This window comes from Mycetomoellerius zeteki, unplaced genomic scaffold, assembly GCF_001594055.1.
Source record: "Mycetomoellerius zeteki isolate Tzet28-1 unplaced genomic scaffold, Tzet1.0 scaffold31, whole genome shotgun sequence".
NCBI lineage: Eukaryota > Metazoa > Arthropoda > Insecta > Hymenoptera > Formicidae > Mycetomoellerius > Mycetomoellerius zeteki.
The window spans coordinates 1,332,257-1,356,947 of record NW_017257294.1 but is presented as its reverse complement, the minus strand read 5'-3'; the positions used below and the strand labels follow the sequence as shown (position 1 = coordinate 1,356,947).

General features: G+C 37.6%; 2 protein-coding genes across 3 annotated transcripts in view; both read right to left on the bottom strand.

Annotated features, from left to right (window-relative positions):
* Positions 1-2,631, bottom strand: part of Clic (chloride intracellular channel protein 5) — a 15,482-nt gene extending 12,851 nt beyond the window's left edge. Inside the window, exon 1 of the mRNA XM_018451377.1 lies at positions 2,354-2,631. Within this exon, the coding sequence (XP_018306879.1) occupies positions 2,354-2,422 (69 nt within the window). The 5' untranslated portion in view covers positions 2,423-2,631. The remainder of the gene's footprint in view (positions 1-2,353) is intronic.
* Positions 2,632-4,246: 1,615 nt separating this feature from the next.
* The window catches only part of LOC108724726 (PTB domain-containing engulfment adapter protein 1), a 36,963-nt gene continuing 16,518 nt past the window's right edge, over positions 4,247-24,691 (bottom strand). For both annotated transcript variants that reach the window (XM_018451302.1, XM_018451301.1), the window contains exons 2-9: positions 10,206-10,316; positions 10,029-10,096; positions 7,045-7,227; positions 6,602-6,928; positions 6,279-6,490; positions 5,997-6,208; positions 5,696-5,922; positions 4,247-5,623 (exon numbers count right to left, since the gene is read on the bottom strand). In XM_018451302.1, coding sequence (XP_018306804.1) covers positions 5,549-5,623; positions 5,696-5,922; positions 5,997-6,208; positions 6,279-6,490; positions 6,602-6,928; positions 7,045-7,227; positions 10,029-10,096; positions 10,206-10,278 — 1,377 coding nt within the window. In that variant the 5' untranslated portion in view covers positions 10,279-10,316 and the 3' untranslated portion in view covers positions 4,247-5,548. The remainder of the gene's footprint in view (positions 5,624-5,695; positions 5,923-5,996; positions 6,209-6,278; positions 6,491-6,601; positions 6,929-7,044; positions 7,228-10,028; positions 10,097-10,205; positions 10,317-24,691) is intronic.

Here is a 24,691-nt window from a genome sequence, read left to right as displayed (position 1 = left end):
AATAAAAAAGACCAAAAAAAAAAAAAAAACAAACGGCGTTCCCCCCCCCCCAGAGCCCGGGTCATTCTCAATGTTAAACATACAATAATAAGTATATCATATTTAAATTATAAACGGTTCTTATGGTTCGTAGCCCTTCTCAATATTTTTATTATTAATTTATATTAATTGAACCATATTACACGATGTATTTTAAACTAAATTTAATTAAATTCGATACATTTTTAAAAATTAAACTTAACTCCATTTTAGTTAAATTAATGACATATTGAATGGAAGCAGTGGCGACATAGAAATAATTAAAAAAATAAATCAAATCGAGTATAATTTGACATAAATTTAACAGCGAATTGAACAGTGTGTGCGTGTTTTGTAGATTTCTTTAGTATTTCCACGTGCGATATCTTTCGAAAATAAAGTTCCAGGGCGGGCATTGGCGGAAAAACCAGTCTAGCCACTGGCCTTTCATTTTCCCGTCCACTTCCAGCGGGTCGCGAAGTCGCGCCGCGCGCGAGACAACTTTTTTTTCACCCGGTGGCTTTTCCCATCGGAAAGCGGGAAGTGGCGGGAAGGAACAGGAACGATGGCGGGGAGCGGGCACCTTTTCGTCGTGTCCCATCTGCCGCGCGACGTAACGCCCGCAGAATGCACAAGCGCCTCTCCGGCGAAGGGAGAAGGGGAACGTCGCGGCTTCGGCGCCCTCGATGACTCCATGCGTAAAGAAATGTGTAACATACGCACGGCGCGTCGGCGTCGCGCTTCTCCGCCTCGCGGTGTGCCGAACGTTTAACGTCTGCTTTTCAAGCCTTGCGTCTGTTCGTGTTTCGCGAAGCAAGAAAATCGCCCCGAGATCTCGAATGGAAGAATTAATAATCATTTGAACAATAATAATTTAGAAATAAAACCGTCATGTGAAATCAACTAACAATGAATAAGAGAAGCGCCACTCACGTTCCAAGTTGGAATAATACATATATTTAAATAAATCTAAAAACCAAAAGAATCCTTATAATAAAAAACAACTAATTCTCCTATTAGCCTTTATTCATTATTCAATAAATCTCAAATATAATTGCGCGCCGATTACTTTTTAGAGTTAGCGCAATCAAACTGAAATATATAATAATAATAATAGTCCCCCAAATTCGATGTTACTAGCACCTTAAAAAAACCTATAGATGATTTATTGCGAAAAGAATTTGAATTCGGTCATTTTATTAATTTGATTGATAAATTCGTTCTCTCTCCGAGATCTCGAAGCAATTTCTAGCATTGTGAACATACAGTATGCGCAAAAAAAAAATGCGACTCTCACAACTAACACTTCAGTTATCGGTAGTTAAATAAAGTGAGTGGACGGGGGAAAATTTGATTATAACACAAATATTTTGTCCTACCAAATATTTATTCGATATGATTTCCTTTAATTGCAATCGCTGCGTTACGGTGTGACACTCAGCAAACATAATAGTGATTAAAAGAGAGTCGCATTTTTTTTGGCGCATACTGTAAGACTTAGGAAGTGATGCGATGTAAAGGCTCTCTTCCCGACGCAGTTTATTTAACGCCGACCGGTGTGAGCTAGAGACGGAAATCTTCATTCGCGACGATGGCGAGTCCGCAGCGGAGATTGGGCGACGGGTAAACCGGTCTGGATCCCTTGATGTAACGTTAGACATGCGAGCCGAGAAACTCGTGACACGTGTAGTCACCGCGATGAGCCCTTCTCGCAGGGAGGAGTTTCTTCGTTCTCCGCGTATCGGTCGAGCAACGGCGGCGTATATACTTATATACGTGTACGCACGTACTCTTCGCGTGCAACCGCGTCCGTTGCTCGCTCGTTCACGGCTCCGGTCCCTGGCGATCACGCGTCGGCGAACGCGCGAGGGAGCCTCGCTCGGGCAACAGAAACGATCAAGGCTTCGAACGACGAACGTACGCGAGAGTCGGCGAGAGCCCGGCATCGAGAGATATTTGAGATCACAGACGTGAATACGACGCGAAGTGAAAACAAAGTTGGTACAGAAGAAAGAGGGAGAGAAAGAAAGGTTGAGGAACGGTCAACGGTCATATATGACGCGGATTATTTCCACGCTCTGACCAACCACGGCTACCGTTGAACGATCGATTTCACGGTCGCGGCGTCCCACCGGGATAGGAGGAAAGGATCAGAGAACAGCCTGTGGTTTCCTACAGGAGTAAACGAAAACCAGTTGGCTGCTCCACGCCCATAACGCGCACGGGACAACCGCCTCCTTTTTCCTCTGTCTTCCTCTCTCTCCCTTCTAACGCACCGTTCCGAACCGTCTGTCTCGCTCGCATGGCGATCCTCGACCGCGCGTGGCACACTCACCTTGATGATCAGCTCGATCTCGGGTACGTCGCCGTTACTGGTGCCGTTCTCGTGATTGTCGTCCGCCATCCTGACGGGGATCTTCGTATGCGGCGAAGGAAGAAGGCACTTTTGTCCTGTGGCGTTTCTCGGCGGCTACCTCTCTCTCTCTTTCTCTCTCTCTCTTTTCTTCTTTCTCCCGTGACTCGACGGAAAACCGAACGAAACCAAGGAACGAACAGAACACAACGCAAGTCCGCTGAATACTGACTGAATTGACGCAACGCGTCACGACCGTCACGACTCGCGTGTCGCGCCACGTTCGCGCCGCTAGCGCCGCCTGCGGCGCGCCCGCGAATCACGTGATGCTTCATTGCGCGTGCGCGCGAGAAACGCGCCTAATTTGAAAATGGTTTGATGAATGATGTAAGATTACTGTATTCTGTAACTCGTTATGTATAACGAATTATGGAATACAGTACTCCGAACTCTTAACGACAGTAACGACATTGTTACATTGTCGTTACGCAGGTTTTATACATGGTAAAAAAAAGCCAAGGACAATAATATCGTTACTGTTGTTAAGAGTTAAAAAAAAAGTAAGGGTCCAGGTGAACCAATTCCGAAGTAGTGACGACATTTGAGACGAATCAGAAATTGGTTCTGAATTTTATAAGCTAATATAAAGTCGGTATTAGAAATTTAACATTAATCAGAAATCTACCTTAAATTACATTCAACTGTCATTGTGTGTAATGTTGCATTTGGTCTTTTTAAATTATGGTTTGATGTATGTTTTACTTGAATTCCTTACAAAAATTCCATTTAATATTGGAAATTACTTATCTTGAATATTAGTATTGAACAACAATGCTTTTAATATTCGATAAATAATTAATCACTATTTTCCAATAAATTTCTGTAAAAGATATTTAAGATACTAGAATTTTTTCAAAACATTGTAAATAATATACAAAAATTAGGGCGTCTTTTGGAAGCTTTTAAGATCTATTCTAGGCTTTTACGTTGTTTATATTATGTAATTACCATGTGATAGATTTTTCTATAATTTTTGTGATAATTGCTTGACTGATCAATAATTGCTGATTAATCAATAATTATTGTTACAGTATCAAAATATATAAATATTCCTATTAAATGTGTTTTTCGCGCTAAAATAATTATACACAGCTATTCCAAATATTTGTTGCACAAATGTTTTTCAAATTTGCTTTTCTTCATCAGGTGCGCAAGTAGACGACAATATTTTCTTCAACGATTCGCTATTTCGAGGTTCTACGTAACATTTTGCAGTCTTCAAAGTATCTTGTAGAGGATATTCTATTGCCTGTACATAAACACAATATATATATCACTTATATTTGTGTGATAGAAAGATATATATTGAATTTAGACCTTATCTTGCGATTCTTCTGAAAAATTCTCCTCGATAACTGAATAGCGATGTGATTTTTTAAGAGCATAGTCCGTGCTTTCTTCCATTATATTTTCTTTAAAAATATATTTTTTTATATATTTCATTAATGTTTTGAAATATTTAACTCGCATTATATATATTTCCTTACCGTTATTATCTGCACCTTGAGACAACGCGACATTGCTGACCAAAATTATATAGAAAATAAGAAAGGCAAGTCTTGGAAATGCCATCGTATGTAATTTTAAAGGAAGTAAAAGTGAAATTTGGAGGAAATTGGACGATCGAAAACAAATTAATTTTTAAAAGTTGGGACTGTGACCATGATTTTGAAACTGACAGCTATTTTGTTTATGACATTTCAGTCATGAAAATATCGGGGATTATATGATATTATGACGAGACGATTGCACAACTTCAGATTATTTCGAGATTTAATATACAGAGTATAAGGAAGACGTATTGGATGTTCAACATTTCAGTTGAAATAATCCATATGCTATATTCTTAACTATGATTCTTAAACAATATAGCAACAATAATATTTCATATGTACATAATTACTAATCCTCTTTATATAGCAGTAAACGTGAACTCGTTTAACGTCTTTACGTTTGGTTGGATCGTAGAGATTATCGTAAACTCTACAGCCAGAAGTTCTCACTTACAATTAAACTTTTCTCCTTCCGCTTAGGTTCGCGCGTCAAAAGAAAGGTATGTACGACGGACCAAAGAAAGAGGATATGCTGAGTGTATGAGTTCAATCGACAGACTATGAAAGCTATGCGTTCATTATTAGTGTGACTTCTAAACGCTACAACGGTTAGTGCTCCGCTTTTTTTCGTTTCTTTTTTCATCTAATAGCTCATTTTCCAACAGACGATTGAACAATATGACAAATTTAAATTATATCAGGCCGAGTGTAAAATATACAATATATTATCAACTCTCTTCTTACAAGGTAACACAAAACTAAGTGTCCCCTTCCAATTTTAATAAACTTTGGATGTGTTAAAATATACAAAAAATAGGCACGTATTTTTTTTATAAACCAATCAGTTTCTTTCAAGAGAGGGCTTCACTGTCCTATCATGCGGCTCAGCATTTATAAAAAAATATGCCTCTCATTTTTTATCTATATTTTACATATTTAAAGCTTATTAAAATCAAAAGGGAACGTTTGGTTATGTTCCTTTCTTAATTATAGCTTGAGAATATAAGAGATTACTCAGCCGTCACCAATTCTCCGATTCGGTGGCTAAGGATTACAATATTAATTCATTCTTTTTCAATCTCGTTAAAAAATATGAAAGACGCAAGCATACCATCGTCGATGAGATTCGCGATAAGATTTTTTTTAAGTATATATGTATATAACAAATTTTCGTCTAAATAATTATGTTGTCTTGATTAGAATAATATCTCATTCCACTCTAACGGTCGACTTGAGATCTCGTCTCATTGACTCATCATTAACAACGATAACGCGTTTTCGGTGCGCTGTTCGGATTGGACCCAAGTTCTAAAGCAACGGATAGAATAGCATAGATTACCAGAGAGTATAGGATACACGCTTATTGAATTATTTCACATATGTGTACCATAAATATCGAACATGATCATAAATATACGAATAGGATAATAGTAATAATTGACTAATTTTGGTTTTACACGGACATAATCCCTAATTGCTTTATCCGTTAATTGATATATCGTACTCTGCATTCTAGAGCACTAATAAAAATTTTCGCTCGTAGCTTCTGATCTGATTAACGAGCTTAATTTCGCAGTGGGTCCAAGCTCTCCAGAGAAAAGTCATCAGTTCCAATGCACAGCCCTCTACTAAAGCCATCCTGAAAATTTTTCATCATGTTGTAACCTATTTAAAAAAGAAGCAATTAAAAAGTACGGACTGCATGTTTCACCTTCATCTCCAGCAGCTTCTTATCCAATAGACCGATAGCGTTTTCCAGTTCTTGTTGGCTAGGATTAGATGTCATGGTCGAAGCTCCGAATTCTCCCATTTCGAACGGATCCTTAAATTCATTCTTCATATTTAAAGTTGGCGTAGGATTGAAAGGAATGCTACCAAACAGATCTTCCTTGACTCCGTTTTGACGTCTCGAGTCTTTCGTCTTTGGTGGTGGTGCCACTGGATAGAAAAAAGCAATATTTTCAATGCATACATCATACAAGTTAATTAATGTCCATAAATTATATACTTACACAGGGGCGGAGGACTGGTTGTGCCGTTAGATTGTGAGAAGAAGTTCGATCCCGAAGATATTTGACCGTTAAGGAGCGGATTATTTGACTGATGATTAGCAAGACCATTAGCTGCGGTCTCATAAGCTCTTGGGTTGAAATCTTCTTCAAACTCATCCATCAACAGCCCTTCCAATTTGGTGCCAACCGACGGCATTGGTGCCGGCTCATTCCTATAAAAAATGAAAATATGAAATTAAGAAAGCCGAAGTTGATGAAATTTACAGTGAATGTTGACTATACCCCATGAAATCATCGTCGAAATTCGTCTCGAAACTCCTCGGTGGAACTGGCGGCGGTTGCTGAGGTCCATTAGACGTATTTCCGTTGCTGTCACTCATATTCAACAATGGCTTGCTAGTCGTACCATTGACCTGTGATGAATCCGTAGGAGATCCAGATATGTGAAGAATATCGGGTATATTATGCTGCGATAGGTATGCCGATACATCCGCCTAAATGGAAAAAAAAATGTACATAATTGAGAAAGATTGAAACAATCATTACGTCATATTACGTCAAGAATCTTATAAAAAAATAAGTTTCACATATTTTTTCAAACTAACCGAGCCTTTAATAGCCGCCACATCTTGCAATCGTTGCCGATAAACGTTGTTCTCGTGTTCAAGTCGTTTTATTTTCTGCTGCAGCACCATACAACGTCGTTGAGTCTCTAGATCCTTACCGGATGTTTCCAGGAACCTCCTGTAGGCGAGATCGAAGGCTTGACCGATGGTCAGCGTGATCTCCTCGGCTAGTTTGTCGCTGACGAAAACGAAGCATGTATGCCTCTCCGCGTCCTCTTCTTTTGCGATGAAACTGAAGAACTTCTTCTCTCCTTTGTCGTCGGCGCAATATGAAATTCTATGTAACGGATACTGATGCATAATTCGCTGGAAGAATAACCTTCGATCAAACGATGACCAAGTAATCGAGCCTTGGGTGCGTGAATACTGAAAGCAATTGTGGTATAAAAGTTAATTCTTCACGTCGACAAATAGGCACTAACCTTGGACGTCGTTTTCGTTTTCGGTTCCTGTATCGCCACGCCATCGATGCTTATAGTGAGTTCGACCTTCGGAGTTTTCGTGCCTTCGCTCTTCTTGAGTTGCTGATTGAATTTCAGTTTGCAAATCGCCTCCTTAACGACCTCGATGCCTTTAGGTTGGTCCACCTCCGTGCTGCCCAAATACTAAAATATTAAGTCATAGAGAGATGACGACAAAGAAATCAGTATGCGCAATAATTGTTATACAAAAACAGAAAAAAAAACGACGCCGCGTGGGAAATATTGTGACGTCACTAAGAAAAATTCACGCTACAAACACGATACAAATGTACTTATTATTAATGACGATCTTTTCTTAGCGCATTCCTTCGCACTCTGCATATTTTTGCATTATAATCGTTGCAAATTTTCTGAATACATCTGTAAATTAGCAGCGCACGACATCTCTCGTCAAGGTAATTTCCGAAAGAATAGTTGTCTAACTACTTATAAGTCACTGCATGTATATTTAAATCTTTTACGTAACTAAAACAGCCTAAGAGAGTTCCGGATATTTTAAAAAAAATTATTTATCTCAAGCGCAAAGATTATAGCACGTAGATTGCAGGAAAAGAAATTGCTGACAAAAATGAAAATATTAATTATGATCTTTATCGTAACTTGTACAAAGGAAATTGGATATGCATAATAATAATAATAATAATACATCGGCAGGGAAATTAATCCAAATCGATAATTAATTGCTTGCAATCGCTGCATTTCACAAATCGAACAAAAAGAAACGAGGCATTTCGTAATGACGTTTGGAAATAAGACACACATCTAACGGAAATTTACGCCGCATTCCTTCCTCCCAATAAAATATTTATGCACTTTAATCTTATACGAACAACGCGATAAACGTAACACTGACAAATTGCACAATATTATCGTGTTGCGATGACGTTTCGCTGCGTAGTTTAATGATCTCTACTTTTATATCCCCGATCAAATTACGCATCTTCTTGAATGACGGAATTGTATCCCGATCACTTACGCAAAATTGAATCTGATCGCATTTTAGTTGCATTTTCCATACTTTTTTATTTCCGTGCAATTTTATTTTTATTTCGATACAATTTTATTTCCTGCTTATATAACAAAAATATAAAATTTTAATTGCTTTCAGAATTATAAAAAATTCACATAAAAATTGCTAAATTTAAAATAAATTATTCTTAATTAAAAAATGAAGATTTATGCTTTTTTTCTCTCTAATGAGAAATTAAATCGATTCTCCAGTTGATTAAGATATGTTAGATATGTTAACACGTGGAGAAATTTTTCTTCAGTGGAATACCTTCCAAAAAAATACAGGGAGAATAGGATTGCGGAAACCTAATCCGATTAGAAAAAAAGGCGTGTCCGGACATGTCAATTCCGCTGTTTCGTGTTTAGTGGTGACGACACGACACTCGTTTCATTCGTGAGATAGTGAAATCTGGCCGCTCGCTAAGTTTCGAAGTTCAACGAACTCGTGGCGACGCGCCGGTTGGAGTCTCAGCGTCTCGAACAATTCATCCGCGATATGCCGGTTATTCGTATTCACGAGGAAACTTACGTACGTGCCGGTAACAATTCGAAACGAAAGGCAAACGGTTGCAAGTTGCGCACTTTTTTCCGGGTGACGCGAAATGAATGAACGCTTCGAGACTAGGATCTTTTTTCTATTTCTGTGCAAGTCATTCAGAAATAATAAGATTCCACAACCGGCTAGAAAGTGTAAATCGCGAGTTACTTTCGGTTTTTATACCTTTTAACAACTGAACATTAAACTCCTCCCGTCGTTAAATTCGACCTGAGCATCTTTATGAAATATCTTTACGAGACATCTGAGCCTTTCGTTTCCAGATTTACGACAATTTCTTTCTTCTCATTACAGGAAATATTCAATTTTTACGAATTAATTATCGGAAATTCTTATATATTTCTATGAATCTGCTTTCTGATAAATCTTGTTTCAAAGAAATATAACAATTTATCTATTATAGGACTTTAAAATTTAATTAATTGAAACATATTTTTTCTCTAGGAAGAATAAAATAATGAAGAATATTTTCTTAATCCACTGCCTCTATTTTCATTACCCTTCCGCTTGTTATTGCTTAATAGTTGCCAGCAATTTCTCCAGCTTTTCCCAGGCCGTACACGATGCCTCGGCGTTCCACCCAGCGAAATAATCAACTTAGCTTAATTACGCTCGTTAGCAACGAAAGGTAACTAGGCGAACGCACGTCGACAAATTCCATGAAAGCATAATGGAAATCCTACTCGATGAATTTACGAACTCGATGAGTGTACCGGGGATGAAATTAAAATCAGAAAAAATAGGATCGACGATACGCGTCACGACAATACGACCTCGACCTTTCATTCCGTCAGTTTCTGTGAAACGGTGCCAGGATGATACTTGTAGCTTCGTTGTTGTTAATCCCGCGATGTCGCGACCTCTGTCAAAGTGCATACGCAAGTTTCGTATCAATAATCAAGAGTATTTGCAATATCCCATTAAAACGCAATCTTAATCAATTATTTATTAAGATCAATAAACATCTTAATAATTTATTTATTAAAATTAATCTTTAGAGGGTAGAGGTCTATTTTAAAATCTCATACAGTTTTTCCTGAAGTAAGATTTGTTATAATTCATTAATTCATTATATTTTTTGCCTTAAAATACTGTTTCACTACTATAGTAATTTTTCCGTTTTGTAAAGATTCAAAAGTTTCTCTCTCTCTCTCTCTCTCTCTCTCTCTCTTTCTCATTGCTTTATAAAATCATTACTCTCAATTTTTTGGCATAAATTTCAATGCAAACCGTAATTTGCAAAAGCAATCGTTACAGTTCTTCGCAAAAAAAATTCAGGATATGAATAATACCTTTATGAGACAACACGTTATCCTATATACGAAGAAATCCTCGCAGTATAGAAATCGTATAATACCTTGACTAGGTAGGCGATGTGTCCTTTTTGAAGCGCGTCCGGTGGGTGTATCCAGTTCCTACTCGTTCCTGCGAACAGGAGAGTCAGGATGGTTTTCAACCTTCGCCATAGCAGCGGCGAACCATATTTGCTAATACTAGTCGCGATACACGTGCACTGGAGAGTCAAGTTACTCACCTCCGTTTTTGCTCGGCTGATTTTTATTGTTCGCCGAATTCTGCGCCCATTTCAGTAATGTCGAGTTCCTCATGTTGTCGGCCTCTGGCTACAACCGACTCTCAGACCCCTCTGCAACACAAATTCCGACGAACCGCCAAATTAGCGTATCAAAGAGTTACGTTTTCAATTCGTAAGCAGTGCGCATAATGTTTATTATTATCTCTAGACATAGAATAGTTTAAATATACCTACATTGAATAAAATATATAGTCAATTTTAATAAATGTTTAGTTCAATACTGCCAAAACATTTACTTACAGTAAATAAATATTTGTTCAGTAAAAAGAATGATTGTTAAATCAAATTATATGTTTCTTGTATCAAATAAATATATATCTTTATATTTAATAAATATTTAGTTGGCAGTATTGAACTAAATATTTGTTAAAACTGACTAATTTTTTTTTCAGTGTACATAAATTAAAATAATTAAATTTTCTAGATTTAAAGCATGCATAAAATTAGCAACTAAAAATTGTTTTCTGATTTTAATATATATCATTATATTTAATTTCTTTTTCCGGTTCTAAAAAATTGATTCTCATAAATACAATTTTAAACGTATATACGAGTACTATTTATTCTTTCACTGTTCGTGAAAGGCTTATAGAGCGACTGTTTATGAAAATTTAAAGGGGACTGCTGGTCAAACGTCAAAAGCCAACGCCAGCTGTAATTTTTCCTTTCCCTCGACATTTTATGAGGTGGGACGTGAGTTTTGGACTCTATCCAGGTTACCGTTCTCTTCCTATTTCCACGATCTCTCTCGCGCGCCGCCTTCGCCTTTATCTGTGTCTCGAAAATCATTCTCTAACCGCGCACTTAAACTTCCTGCGACGCAGAAACTATCACGTGTATCACCGCGGTCAACTCGCGGAGAGCTCGTGACCAAAGAGTGGTCTCGTTTTGTTGTAAAAGAGAGCAAAAACGTATCAAGCAGTATCCATGCAAATTTGTATTATACAATTTATAAATTTAAAAAATAAATTCTAATCTAGTAATTTCGATATGATTAATCTGTAATACACGTTCTGTATATTAAAGTCATCTATACAATATATTAAATATAAAAGATTAATGTTATTTTATAACAATGACCTATTGTATATTTTGCAACAATTATAATTGTAATAGTCATTATGCCGTTATATTAGATACAATTTTAATAGCATTGCTATGAATTACAATTCTAGATTGACGCGGCCCTGAGGGAGAATGCAACGAGAGCGTGCATTCTGTCCTCTCCTTGCTCTTTCATTGGAAACGATTGCAGTCGCGAAATCTTTGTTCGACGTCTCCCGTCATTTCTCTCCTCCCTACCCGCGCGAGATCCAATTCTCTTTATCATTCCTACCTGACGAACGCGATTGAATCTTTTGACGTAACGAAGCTTATGTATATTCATAGAAAATCAGGTCAATTACATGCGTGTTAACACGCACACGTATAAATCAAGTTTTCTCTCACGCTCGAAGTGTTTATTTGTCGCTTCTGAATGTCTCCCGTGATGTTTTTCTTCTTTCTCGAGAAATACCGATTATTATGATAATTTAAAACTAAATGAAGGAGGAGACTCTCATTAGGTCTATTGTTCCTCGTAGGTGCCGTGGACACACTGAGCCGTGTGAAATCCACTTAAGGCACAGACGATTGTTCGCGGAGCACCAGCGGTCAGCCTTGAAGACGAAGGCTAAATCCTTTCGCGTTTCATCATCTTGCGTATGACACCACCTCAGACTTTGAGACATTAAGCATCCAATTGGATCAAGTATGCGCAGATAGAGACGTCAGATAAAGTGCGATCGGTACGTTACGTTATATAGCACGTTTCGTTACGCATACATCTCTCACCGCGATTCTTATATCTGTACTTTTATTCCGCAAATCTGCATTCTGTTCCAATTCTTATACGTAACAATTCAGTTTGTGATGTGTATCAATTATCTTGAATTATTCATGAGTGAAATATCTTTATGTTAATTTCAGTTAATCACGGAAAGGACGGTTTTACTGAAATGTCTTAAAAATTTAGCTTCAGATCTGAAAGTAACTTTCTTGGACCATCAAAATAATATGCAGAACACTCAAATTGGATTACTAGAATGCCAAACTTTTTGCAACATCGCTCATCACATTTATATTTCTAGGTAATTATTTTGATAGTCTAACAAAATTATTTTCAGATCTGTATTTAATTAACTTTTAGATACTTTAGCAAAAAATCGTTCTTTCAGAATATAATGTTTAAAATTTGAGACTAAAATTAGTTTATTTGGAGAACAAAAAAATACTGGGGCAAGGAACGTAATTGTTTGACGTTTGTTTAATTAAGCTAATTATACGTCAACGTCGGGGAGTTTTAAGCTTATTTCAAATAACTCCAGAAATATGATACTTATGCCTGCGGAAACGTTTGAATATCTTTTTGCGCGCAGTCGCAAATTTGACTGCGTAATGTCACGATGTGTAGGCGTGTTTGCGCGAGATTAAACGGTTTATCTACATACACCTTCCTCGAACAAAAGAGGAATGCAGCCTCACGAGAACGCGTTCCGATCCATCCGGAATTCCGATAGCACCTACAGCTGCATCGAACGTGAAGACAGTCTAGGAATAGAATTTTTTTTTATTCGCGTAAATGAGAACGTCTGACGTTCGCAGTTAATTCGGCAAATGAACGCAATTACAAGTGAGCGGCCGAGACTGGAATCTTTCCGCTCGATACGCGCGAGCGAGAAAGTCCAAGAGCTCGCCGAGACGTTCTCGGATATGTTTGTAAGCTGGCGTAGCCACTAACACGAATCAGGCAAGAATTTAGGTATTTATTAATGTCAGTTTCTTACTTTATACACACTTTCGTTGTGCTAGTCTGCATTTAAAGACGATGGTTGTGCTAGATTAAATTTTAACAGAACCATATAAAAAAGACAAGTTGTATAAAGAAACAAAAAGAAAGAAAAATACTCAAAGTAATAAAATCACTAAATTTCTTATATCATCGATTAATTTTAAGGTGCGCTATATAAATTCCAATAATGTATAAATGCAATTAATTATGATTGTGAAATTATCAGATCAATATCCGTATGAAATATCAGTACATGAAATAAAAAATAAACGGCATAAAATAAAAATACATAATGAGTTAATAGCATAAAAATCACCATTTTTTTTTTACTAGTATTAATGTCTATTAATACTAGTACGCTGCAGGAATATCGCCATGAATAATTAACGAATATTTTATCAAGCTAATCTCGAACATCTCTGATCGTGAGCAACCGATGATGTCGGCCATACGATATTGATGTCGCGCGACACGCATTCAAGGATAATCGCATTTTTAAATCGGCGAGTATCTCGTCCTAGAGGAAACGTCTTCGAAGAGAGATCGACGTCGCGGTCTACTCGGAAATGGGCGCAATCGCTTTTGTGCGTTCGAAGTGTACGACGGCTGGTGTCCAGCGGCCGTGCCATTTGAGAGGCGTTTAAGCGCTGAAAGGTGGAGGTTCGGATTTAATGCACGACTTCCTATTCCTCCCACGTAGGCGCAAAGAGGTCGAACGCCAAAGCCAAAGCGCGTTGTGCCGGCTGTTGCCGCGTGCGAACGGATCATGGCGCGGATCTGTGCCGCTCTCTTTCTCCGGTGTGCGATACATCAAACTGTCCGCCCCCGTTCCTCCTCTCTTCGCGTGTTTTTTTTTTTTTTGCAGTCGCCGAGTGCGTCGCGATTACGATTCGCGACGGACAATGGTAGTTATGAAACAATTAAACCGGCATTTTTCCGCTGATTATAATCAACAAGTAAAAGTAGTAATCACGAGTCCTTGATGATTAAACATACATCCACGATAATAATGTGTATTCAATTATATAAGATTACGTTGTGAGTATATGGCGAAAAAGAAAAATATAAGATAAAATAAGCGAGTATGCGTTATATTAAATCAATTAATGTAATGCGATTTAAGTCAAAGCAAGTGTTTCATAAAATGCTCGAGAAAAGGATTGAAAAAATAAGAAATGGATAATTAATTAGTCGAGCGATAACCGCTAAAAATATTAGACAACGTTAATATTAAAATATTACTATAGTAAATATATATATGTTTATTGGTACAAGAACAATTAATTTGATTCAACTCATTTCTTTTTATTGAGTAAATATTTACTTATTGTAAGTAAAATTTTGTTGGCACTGTTCAAACAAATATTTATTAAAATTTAGTATTTTTTCTCACAATGAAATGAATAGCAGTATGCCATAGTAATATCAAAGTAGGTATTTCATATTGCGCGTGTAACAAATGAACTCTCATGCACTCTGTACTTACAACAGGATCAAGAGCAAAATCTATGTTTAATGCTTATAGAAACGTCAGCCAACGTACATGTATTCGTTGCGTTAATAATAAGATAGAAAACTGCACGTGTGCATGTTACACGTGTCTACCCTTCCCTAATAAATACTTCCGATATGTATAATATGTATATAATAAGCAGTTGTTCCCTCTTTTTCCTCTGGATCCCCCGCATTGCTCTTTTCCTACAGATATTTTTTTCATCAACGCTACATTGAATTATCCCTCTAATTGACACGATCGCCAAGTTCCTCGCAAGCGCTTCAAGTTCCCCTGTGGGAACCGTGAAAGTTGCTCGGTGTGTCGTTATTCGCGGAGCTTTCGTGACGCAAAGACGTACCGTTATAAGATTTAGCTCGCAGCAGGAAAAGTTGCTTTACAATTTATTACGCGAAAGCGAACTCGGCTGCGTTTATTAAATGCGTAAGCCCCGACACGTTGTGTGTGACGCGCGTGTTACCCGCGTGCGTTGCGTACATACTAACGTCCGATGGGACCCGATTCTAGACAAGCCATCGAAGAAAGTAGAACCCTCACGCCGCCGTCGTGCACGACCGCGCATAGGCGCGATAGCAACTTCGCGAAGGCAAGATCGCACACGAGAGGCATGTCTCGCGGGCGCCTACATCCGCAGCGGATAGATTATCCGTGACGTTTCGCGATAAGGATAGAAAGTATCGGTTTCTGCGCCAAGCCAAGGTACCGACGCGCCATAATTAGGCAATAATCGAGAACGGCGATTAGTCGCGTTTCCTCGACACGTAATTATCTATTAATAGCGACGAGCGCGTTACAGACTCGTACACATAGACGAATGTTTGTTTTTTTTTCTCTTTATCCTCCGAGATCTCGCCGATCAAACGTGAATAAACTATTCATAGAATAAACTATTCATAGAATCATTTAAAAAAAAATGTAAATTATTTCCATGGTCAACGCTCGTTTTATCTGGAGACCCTCCAATAAAAGTCTGGACACAAATCGCAGTTGCAGGATAGTAGTTTTAAGAAAAATCTTTCAGAGAGAAGGATATATATTTAGTATTACTTTTTCCTTCTCGTTCTTTTTCTTATTTATTTTTCTCTCTTTCTCTCTCCTAGGAATTGTTAAATGGCAATCAAGAGTGGCTTTCTCACATTCACACAAACACACACAGACTCTTATATTAGAGGGTCTCTGGATTTACCCGGAAGCGTTCGACGCTTATATTCGTCGCGAGGACCAACAAAACATATTACGACTACCACGTGTCATGCGTGTCACTACATTTTACATGCATGACGCGTACAACGAGGCAAATAGATAGCGGTCCTTTCACGAACGCAGAGAGCGACGTTCGTACGGGCGCATCGAGAGCACATCGAAATTCCTCGTGTCAGGGAACGTGAAGCGATCGTGTCTTGACGCACGAATGAAAGGATCTTCTATTCGACGCCACTCGCCGGAAACACAAAGAAAAATCGTGGCCACACAAAAGGCCCTGCACTCGAGGGAAACGTTTTCACACGAACGGCACTCTTGAGCAACCGGCATTACGACAGCGTGATCTTAATTGATTCAAATGTACATCGAGATTAACTTTTTCAATGTTCAAGAATAAGAAAAGCGAGAAGATAATCTAATTGATATTGTAATGGAAAAGCAGAAAATATTTAGTTTGAACGATATTATATATACGGTCCAAAAGTTTGGAAAAACCTGACGCTTTGGGATTACTTACTAAATAACATAACGATGTGTTTTTAACAATATTCTTTAGATCTAATAACGGTTATTGGATCTAAATTATTAAAAAAACACGTTGTTATATAAATTTAAGTAATTCGAAAAATGTTTAATAAATGTTTCCAAACTTTTGGCCTAGAGTGTACCTACATATAGCATTCAAATTAAATACATTATGCTTTTTCATTACAATATTTAATCAGACTATCTTCTCTCGCACATATTTTCATAAACATTAAAAAATAACAAATCTCAAAAATGTCAATTTTTGATAAGTGTTAATTTTTCCAAACTTTTGGCTCGGTGTGTAAGCTATGTGTGGTGTACAGATCGCATATTATTCGTTTAAATGCGTCGTCAAGGCTAATTAGTCATAGTAGCTTTTGAATTGATAATGACTGCACGCTCATTTTACTGTTTAATCGCTGTTCTCAATGCCTTCAATTGGTAATGCGTTTACGAAATTTAACAAATACGCACGATTATTAAAACAGAATCGTACATGTTCCGAGAGATGCTATCCATCACAAGTGATATTAATAATCTCGAGACAATCTATCAGGCATTCCATCGGAAAGATGCGCCAGAAAAAACGTATGCTAATAAACATCGTGTGCGTTGTTGATGTGCTGAAGCCGCACGTGGTATAAGACATAAGAATAAGACGAAACGCACTGAATTCAAGGATAGCGATACATACGTTAATGACGCTATATTACTTGAAGCATGAAAAATAGCCGAGTGATAAATGATATGAAAATTAAGTGCTGCATAATTAAATCATAGGAATATATAAACAAATCTCACAAAATGTTTTAATTTATGACCTTAGGACTTCGTCTTACGATGAGTAGCTAACAGAGGATTACAACTCTAGCAAATAGCCGAGGATGTGTGTGCCAAAGAAGGAAGCATCATTTTTCAAGGAGTAATATCAGAAAAGAGAGAGAGAAAGAGAGAGAGAGAGAGAACGAAAAAAAAAACAAGAAGTTGAGAACCTTCAGTTATGATTCAAACGTTGAAGCTATTATTATGTCTCATTTTCTTAATCGGGCTGTTATCCTCGATTCCTCAGACAAACGTAAGGTTAGAAGTGCTTCCGGGAGTGTGCAACAATATTAAATTACCAATTGCAATTCCAGTTCATTGGTATTCAATATAGATAATTAAGGAAACACTTACGCCCAGCTTGGGAGAGGAATGCAATTAGCACAAAGTTCTGGTTTAATATATCTGAATATCCCGTTGTAAATTTAATTTCAACAATTTCAAAGTTTATGAATTTACATCTAAATAACTCATAATAGTCATAATTAAGAATCGACGAAGAGACAATAAGTGTGCTTATTTGTTGCGCCTGTAATGTGTTCTATCACCAATACGCTTTTGACATCATTTAAATCGCCGGTCCATTTGCAAATCATTAAAATGTATAGTTACCGCGTACAATTCACGTCATGAATAATGAATAATGTGCGTTTCCTCCGAGTTAGATATCAACAACTTTCACTGCCAATTTCAACCAAACCTTTCATCGACGGCTTTTACGTTCTCTTAATTACGATTTTATAATAGAATTCATATCATCACCATGTTACTCTCAATAACTTTTAGAGTGAATCTCACTCTGAAGAGTGAAATCTCCCTCTTATAAATTGAAAATTGATCCACTTTTTATTCAAGACTGATTCAATGTTCACTCTTTGGAGTGAGATTCCACTGCAAAGAATTTAGAGAGTACATTTTTATGTATAACAATGCAAATCTTTAAAATCCCACCTACAAAAAAAATTCATAGTAAAGATCCCAACTATTGTTAAGAGCGAGCATATGTTCATGATTTGTCCATCTATTGGACCAGGTTTTTTCTTTCCTTCGCAAAACTTAATGACAAACGTAAGTATCACTCATCTAATTGCTCCATTGTGCGATCGTTGCATCGAGTATCATCGCGGAAAAGCGGGACGTGCCATACCGGTGAGAGAAACGCTTTCGCGGAATTTGTAATTATCCGACGACACTGGCACCATTAGACGGCCGTTAAACACACGGGACATAGGCGTGAAATCGCCCAGCGTGCATCTAACCCCGGAGTATATGTATACAGCTAATGCATACGTGATGCGGTGAGTTGCATAACGTTCAAGGTGAAACTCCCCCACCGTCAACGAGACAATCGCGTCTCTCTCTGCCGCTGTAGCTACAGCTGCTGGCCACCCATCGGCGGTGCCGGTAGTCAATTAGTATCGCTGTTAATTCAATCTCTGCCTCGCCTATGGTAGATCCGGTCGACCGACGGATTGATGATGAAGTGCCCATCCGAAGCGCTGTACCGAGCGCATTAAAAGTTGTATTACGTTCCTCTCTCGCCTATGGCGAGATAAGAATTGATTTTGCTTTAGCGAAAATTTTGCCGCTACTTAAAACTCCATTAAAATAAGAATTTAATTAAAATTTATTATATTAACCATCCGATTGCAATTATATTTTTACTCCCGTCTGTAAATTGGATCTATTTTTTTAATTCAAATTCTTTATAGTTCTGGGTTTTCAAAAAAATTCAGAGTTACTTTTCGACATCTATATTATCGATAGTTTTTTAACTATAAACTTTTATTTAATAAGAATTAAAATTTAAGCAAAAATAAGGGTGAAATTTGAGAGTGAAATTTTCGCTTGCGCAAAAAAACTTAGATTGCAGACAAAAAAAGTAAAAATATAATTATAATCGAAAGGTTAAATAAAATTAATTTTTATTGAATTTGTATTTTAATGGAGTTCTAATACAGATGGAAGGGTTAAATACATGTATATTAAAATAACATTCGAATCTAATAGATAATGTAAAATAATGGGTGTATCTTCATGCGACACATTATTTATGTATCGACGTATGCATATATCGAGAGAGAGTCGTGCGGGAGATTATTATTGGAAACGTTCTTTCTTGGAGGACTTTCATTCAAAAAATAAAAGCAATCCTCCGAGCGTGATCTGCGGCGAGCGGAACGTAAAAAGATCCGCAAAAAGATATCGCGGGCTCGTGCCCGCGAGTGAAAATTCGATTTGCATAGAAAGAATGACGTGGAAAAGCGCATTAAGTACGCGCGGATTTCTTTGCGAGTCATTAGCCGAGAATCCATGGGCCATGCTAATCGCCACAGAATGACTATGACGCTCAACGAGATAAACTCTACTTTTCCGGCGGATGCGGTCAATTAGAAAATGGCCGATCGCACTTTCTCCCAGGTTCCTGCGACGCCTTCGACGTCGTGGTGCTTAGAAAAAAATCTTGTGGGTTGTGACCCACATGGCTAGCCATCGCGACCAGTTTTAACCTCCCTTCCGTCGTCGTAAGAAAATTTCCCTTAAGATAGAATGCAATTTTATTTAATTCGTACTACTTTTGTTCGACCATTGCGAGTTTAACTGCTGGAAGATTAAGAAACGTTGCCACTTTCGCAAAAATTTCATATCTCCTTACCTAACGCTTACATGGCTTACATCTCATGTACGACCTATTTTCATTCGGCTCATTAATGTTATTCGATACCGGCTGTGTTCATTAAGTTTCTCAGCATTTCGATGCGCAACAATGTGCTCTCTTGTTCTTTTCGCTCTACATCTGCCTCTAAACATAATGCGCGCGTTATCCCACAACGCTTATGCCAATAATATTATATATTGTGGGTACAATGCCCAGGTAACAAGCGAAAAGAAGCGTCTAATATTCTCATAAACCAAACGTAAAATGTTCTATTGTATACATTACGTGCACAGGATGCACCGACGGAAAATTTTCCGCTTCCGCACAATGATGAATCGCGTCTGAGAGAAGATCGTACGTATATAGATCAATCGTAGCGTCGTTGATAACAAAAACGAGATTCGTGTGAACATTATTTAAAGGAAACGTCGGTATGCTTTACTTTTTTCGCGTGTGTATCTAGATGCATTTTAATATAAATTAGTTCTCATGACACGACAATGAAACTATATATGTATGTGCTAATTGATAAATATGATTTGAAATTTCCACCTTTAATTCAAACACGGAATTTTGCTGAAGTAAAAATTTAAATAGATACAAATTTTAAAATAATTTTGTTGAATTACACTGAGAAATGTTTTTAAAAACTGTAGAATAAACAAATTTTGATTTGTGTGAACAACCAAAATTTTTTAATTAAAAAATAACAAAGTTTTTGTAAGTCACATATTAGATGGAACATAATATTTCTTTTTGTATCAAAATAAATAATTATGTAAAATGTTCAAGCATAGTGAACAATGCTGCAAAACATTTTGACATTCTAGTTTGAGCGTTCTACATGATTATTTCGATGGACCAACAAAATTATTTTCGGATCTGTATCTCGCTAAATATTTAAAATTTTAAATACTTCAGGAAAACCGTTCTTTTCGCGAATGGATTCAATCCTGAGCTTTATAACTGCAAATAAAAATAAACCGCAAGATATGTTACGTTGGATAGAAATTACCCAGCATTCTATATTTTTCTGACTGAAGATTTAAAGTGACTGTGTGTATCTCCCATAATATTACCTTATCAGAAAAGACAAATATTACTTCAGAAAAGACGATCACGTTTCTCAGAGATAAGACACGAAACGTTGCCCTGTCTTTCGATAACGCACGTATTTTTAAGATAAAATTGCGGAAAACTTTTACGTAAGTTCACAAAATTTTCTCTAGAATTGGATTCCGTGTCTTGCATCACGAGTATGTCGTTATTTACACGTGTGCAAATAGAACTAGAGATAGTTTCAACTTTGACGAAAGCACGATCGGACAAGTCGTAAAATTTCAGAATTTTCGTATCCTGAGTGTATTTTAAATTTTGCTCATTTGACACGCGTTTAATATCATCGTCTTTTGTTTTCCTAGATCTCGGGGAGATAAGACACGATTGAATTGTCAAATAAAAGTCATGTCGCGCTCGGTCTCAATCTCTATCTACTTTGACGTGATAGAACACTTCACGTTTATATTGATTACCGTTGACTTTTGACACGAGTTTTTCGTATCAGAGACTTTCGGTTGCTGATAACCCGTGAATCTTTTGAAAAATTAACGCTGTCTGGCGCTTAATATTTTTTAAGTCTACGCGTCACAAAAATATCGATAAATCGATAGCCTCGGGATCTTTGTTGCAACGCGCATCATTGCATCACAGACGATACTCGCCGCTGTTACGAAAAGTCAAAATAACATACGATAAAATCGTCCAATGGTCTCGATTCACCTGCATCAAGCTGCACGAGTGCCACATTCTTTAGCAATCTTGTGTGAACAATAAAAAAAAAAAGATTCGCTCACAGCTTGTATCGTCATTTTCTTGCAAACGTGTGCTAAATTATGCGTAACAATTTACGTTACGAATGTATTCCTAAAATGCAATGCAGAAGTGCATACATGTAGTGAATGAACAAGCTTTAAAACGGTTAGACAAAATTCGTTTAAAAACGAGAGAATTCTAAAAGTCCGAATTCAAGCATTATTATCATCGTTTCGAAAATAAGATAGCCTCTGGTGTATTAGCTGCATTTATTTTCAACCTAATGAGGATGCGCTTCAACTAGAATTAAGTTTGAGACCGATCGCTTGCAACTTTGAGACACGCTGTAGTGAACAGCATGGCCTTTAGTGCCCCCAGAGGGCAACCGGCGAACGAGACGGCCTTGTAAAAACTGATACTGTTACTTCCGAGATGTTGAGAGACTTTCCCAGTAGCTACATCTAATTGCATTCGCGAAGAAACGGGGTGAGAAACGAGTCATTATCTGCTGAAGAAGCGCGCTGTTTAACGTTACGGACGGCTAATTGTCGCTGAATTTATTGTCGACAGCGTGCCGTTATCAGTGTGTTGGGCGGCTAAGTACACGTAATTATGATAAATATATAGCTGCTTAAATCGGTCCACTTAGAGTGAATGAAATTAATAGCGTGAATAGCGCGCGGGTGGAACGCGTTAAGGTCGATCTGTATTAATCTATCGTCATAATAAAATTAATATAAACAAATTTCGGGATAAATATTAATAGATCAATAAAAAAAATATATTAATAAATACAAATCCATACATATATATGAATTTTAAGAAAAATTAATGTAACACGAGATTTTATGGAATAAATATACTTTAAAATACATTTATTCCATAAAATCTCGTGTTATATTATTATAATTTATACGTTAATATCAACGTTTATATTGAGAGCCTGTAAATTATCTTATTTTTAATTTCGTAATATATATTGCTCTAAATATGCCTCAAATTATATGATGCTTAAATATTTTTTAAATTCTTTGAAATGGAATCTCACTTTAAGGAGTGAAAATTGAACCAGTCTTGAAAAAGAGCGGCTCAATTTTCAATCTTTAAAAGTGAGATTTCACTCTTCAGAGTGAGATTCATTCCAGAAGTTTTAGAGAGTACCTTAGAAGTACCTTGATATATAAATAAGATAAATTTTTCTCATAGATCCATCGTCTCAGAATACAACCACCTGTTGACCAGATGTTTCAATACATCTAACTCAGACTGTCTCTCTAACTACAGTTTACCGGTAATGTAAATAGATGGTCAATGAAAATGATCACAGACATAAATACTTCGTGCCGCTGCGTGATTTGCCATCACGATTACGAGTCCTGATTTCTCCGATTGTGTAGACTTGCCATTGTTTGGCCGCTAATAGAGACCCTGATTTCTATATAAAGCGATAATTTCTACACGCGGAACACTCGCGTTTAGAAATGCCCATCGCGGAGAAGAAGCTCCAAGAGCGAGCGAAGGGGGTAAGCCCTTTAATGGTGCGGCGAAGAAACTCGCGACGCCTGGCCGTGTCGAAGATCGATCTCGATTCGAGGCGGAGGCCCTCGATCGTGTTACTCGACGTAAGAAAGTAATCGACGAAACGGCGCGGCGAGGCGCCTAAGGAAAAGTGGAGCGCCCGCTCATAATTTGCGGATTTCACTGAAAAGCCATGCCACCGAGCGAAGTTCCTCTCGTTACGATTTCATTCCCCGCGAATCCCGCGCTCGCGCACGATCGTTCGTACGATCAAGCTCGCGAACGTAAGAAAGTGATTCTATTCGCGTCCGAGAGACCCGATCGCGGCCGCGCGCGCGTTTTCACTCGCGCGGAGAACGGAGTAACCCATTTTATATCTACGTTCTCCAAGCCCGAGGTTTTCCGAGCGATTTCGCGAGAACGAAACACATAATTAGCTATTAATTGTAAATATCTCGTGTCGTGAAATTAACTCGCCATCAGCTCGGCGTTACGAATGGAAGGACCACCTCGCGCGCTCGCCTGTCGTGTCGATGACTTTCGAATCGGCGCACGATGTGAATTACGCCTCCGTAATTAAATCTAATCAAGGGGATTTCGCACGTGCGAATGACGTGCGTTCGACTATCTCGAGCTATAACGCGAACAAGCCGGATGTCGATAACTCCGCAACCAACGTAACCACGATATTTGATTGTTGAAACAATAATCTTTTAACATCGGTCTGGCGGCTTCGCATACAATGGTAAATTGCTCGCTGATGATTATATTACATAAAATATATGTGTAATAATCGTGTGTACAAAAACTGTTCGTTTCGCGACTGATCTCCGTGTCCATACTGAGAGAAATGCTTTGTGTGATATATGACTTGCAAAAACTTCCTTCCTTTTTAATTTAAAAGATTCGTTGCTCGAACCAAATTTTGATTAGAACAAAACTTAAATTAAAAAAGAAGAAAGTTTTTGTAAGTCACATATACAAAACATTTCTCTCAGTGCAGATGCATTATTAAAGTGCCAACGTTTCGTGAACGTTGCAGTCACTTCATTTGGAGCAATCCGATACTCTTCGTCTTGATGTGATTAATGCTTATAAGACTTCAACGAGTACTTTCTAGACAGAATCTACGCATTTTGCGGGTTGTCTTTGTGTCCAGATCCATTATTAAAATGCCATCATTCAATTCATCAGGGCGAAGAGCGTTGTTGCTCCAAATGAAGTGAACTGCAATGTTCACGAAACATTGGCATTCTAATAATGGATCTGGACACGGAGACAACTCGCAAAATGCATAAACTCTGTCTAGAAAGTACTCGAAGTCTCCAAAGCATTAGAGGAAAGTCCCCTATTATGAGATAGGCGCTTAATATGAGATAGCAGCATTTCTGCTAAACTAATAAACGCTATCTATTGGTTCCACTATGAATTTATTGCTCTTGGATTGAAAACTATTTAGTAAAAAGTTCATTATTAGATCATGCCTGTAGTTATTGTAAAACAAGATTTTAGAATTTGGATGTCTTCAAGTTTTATTGAGA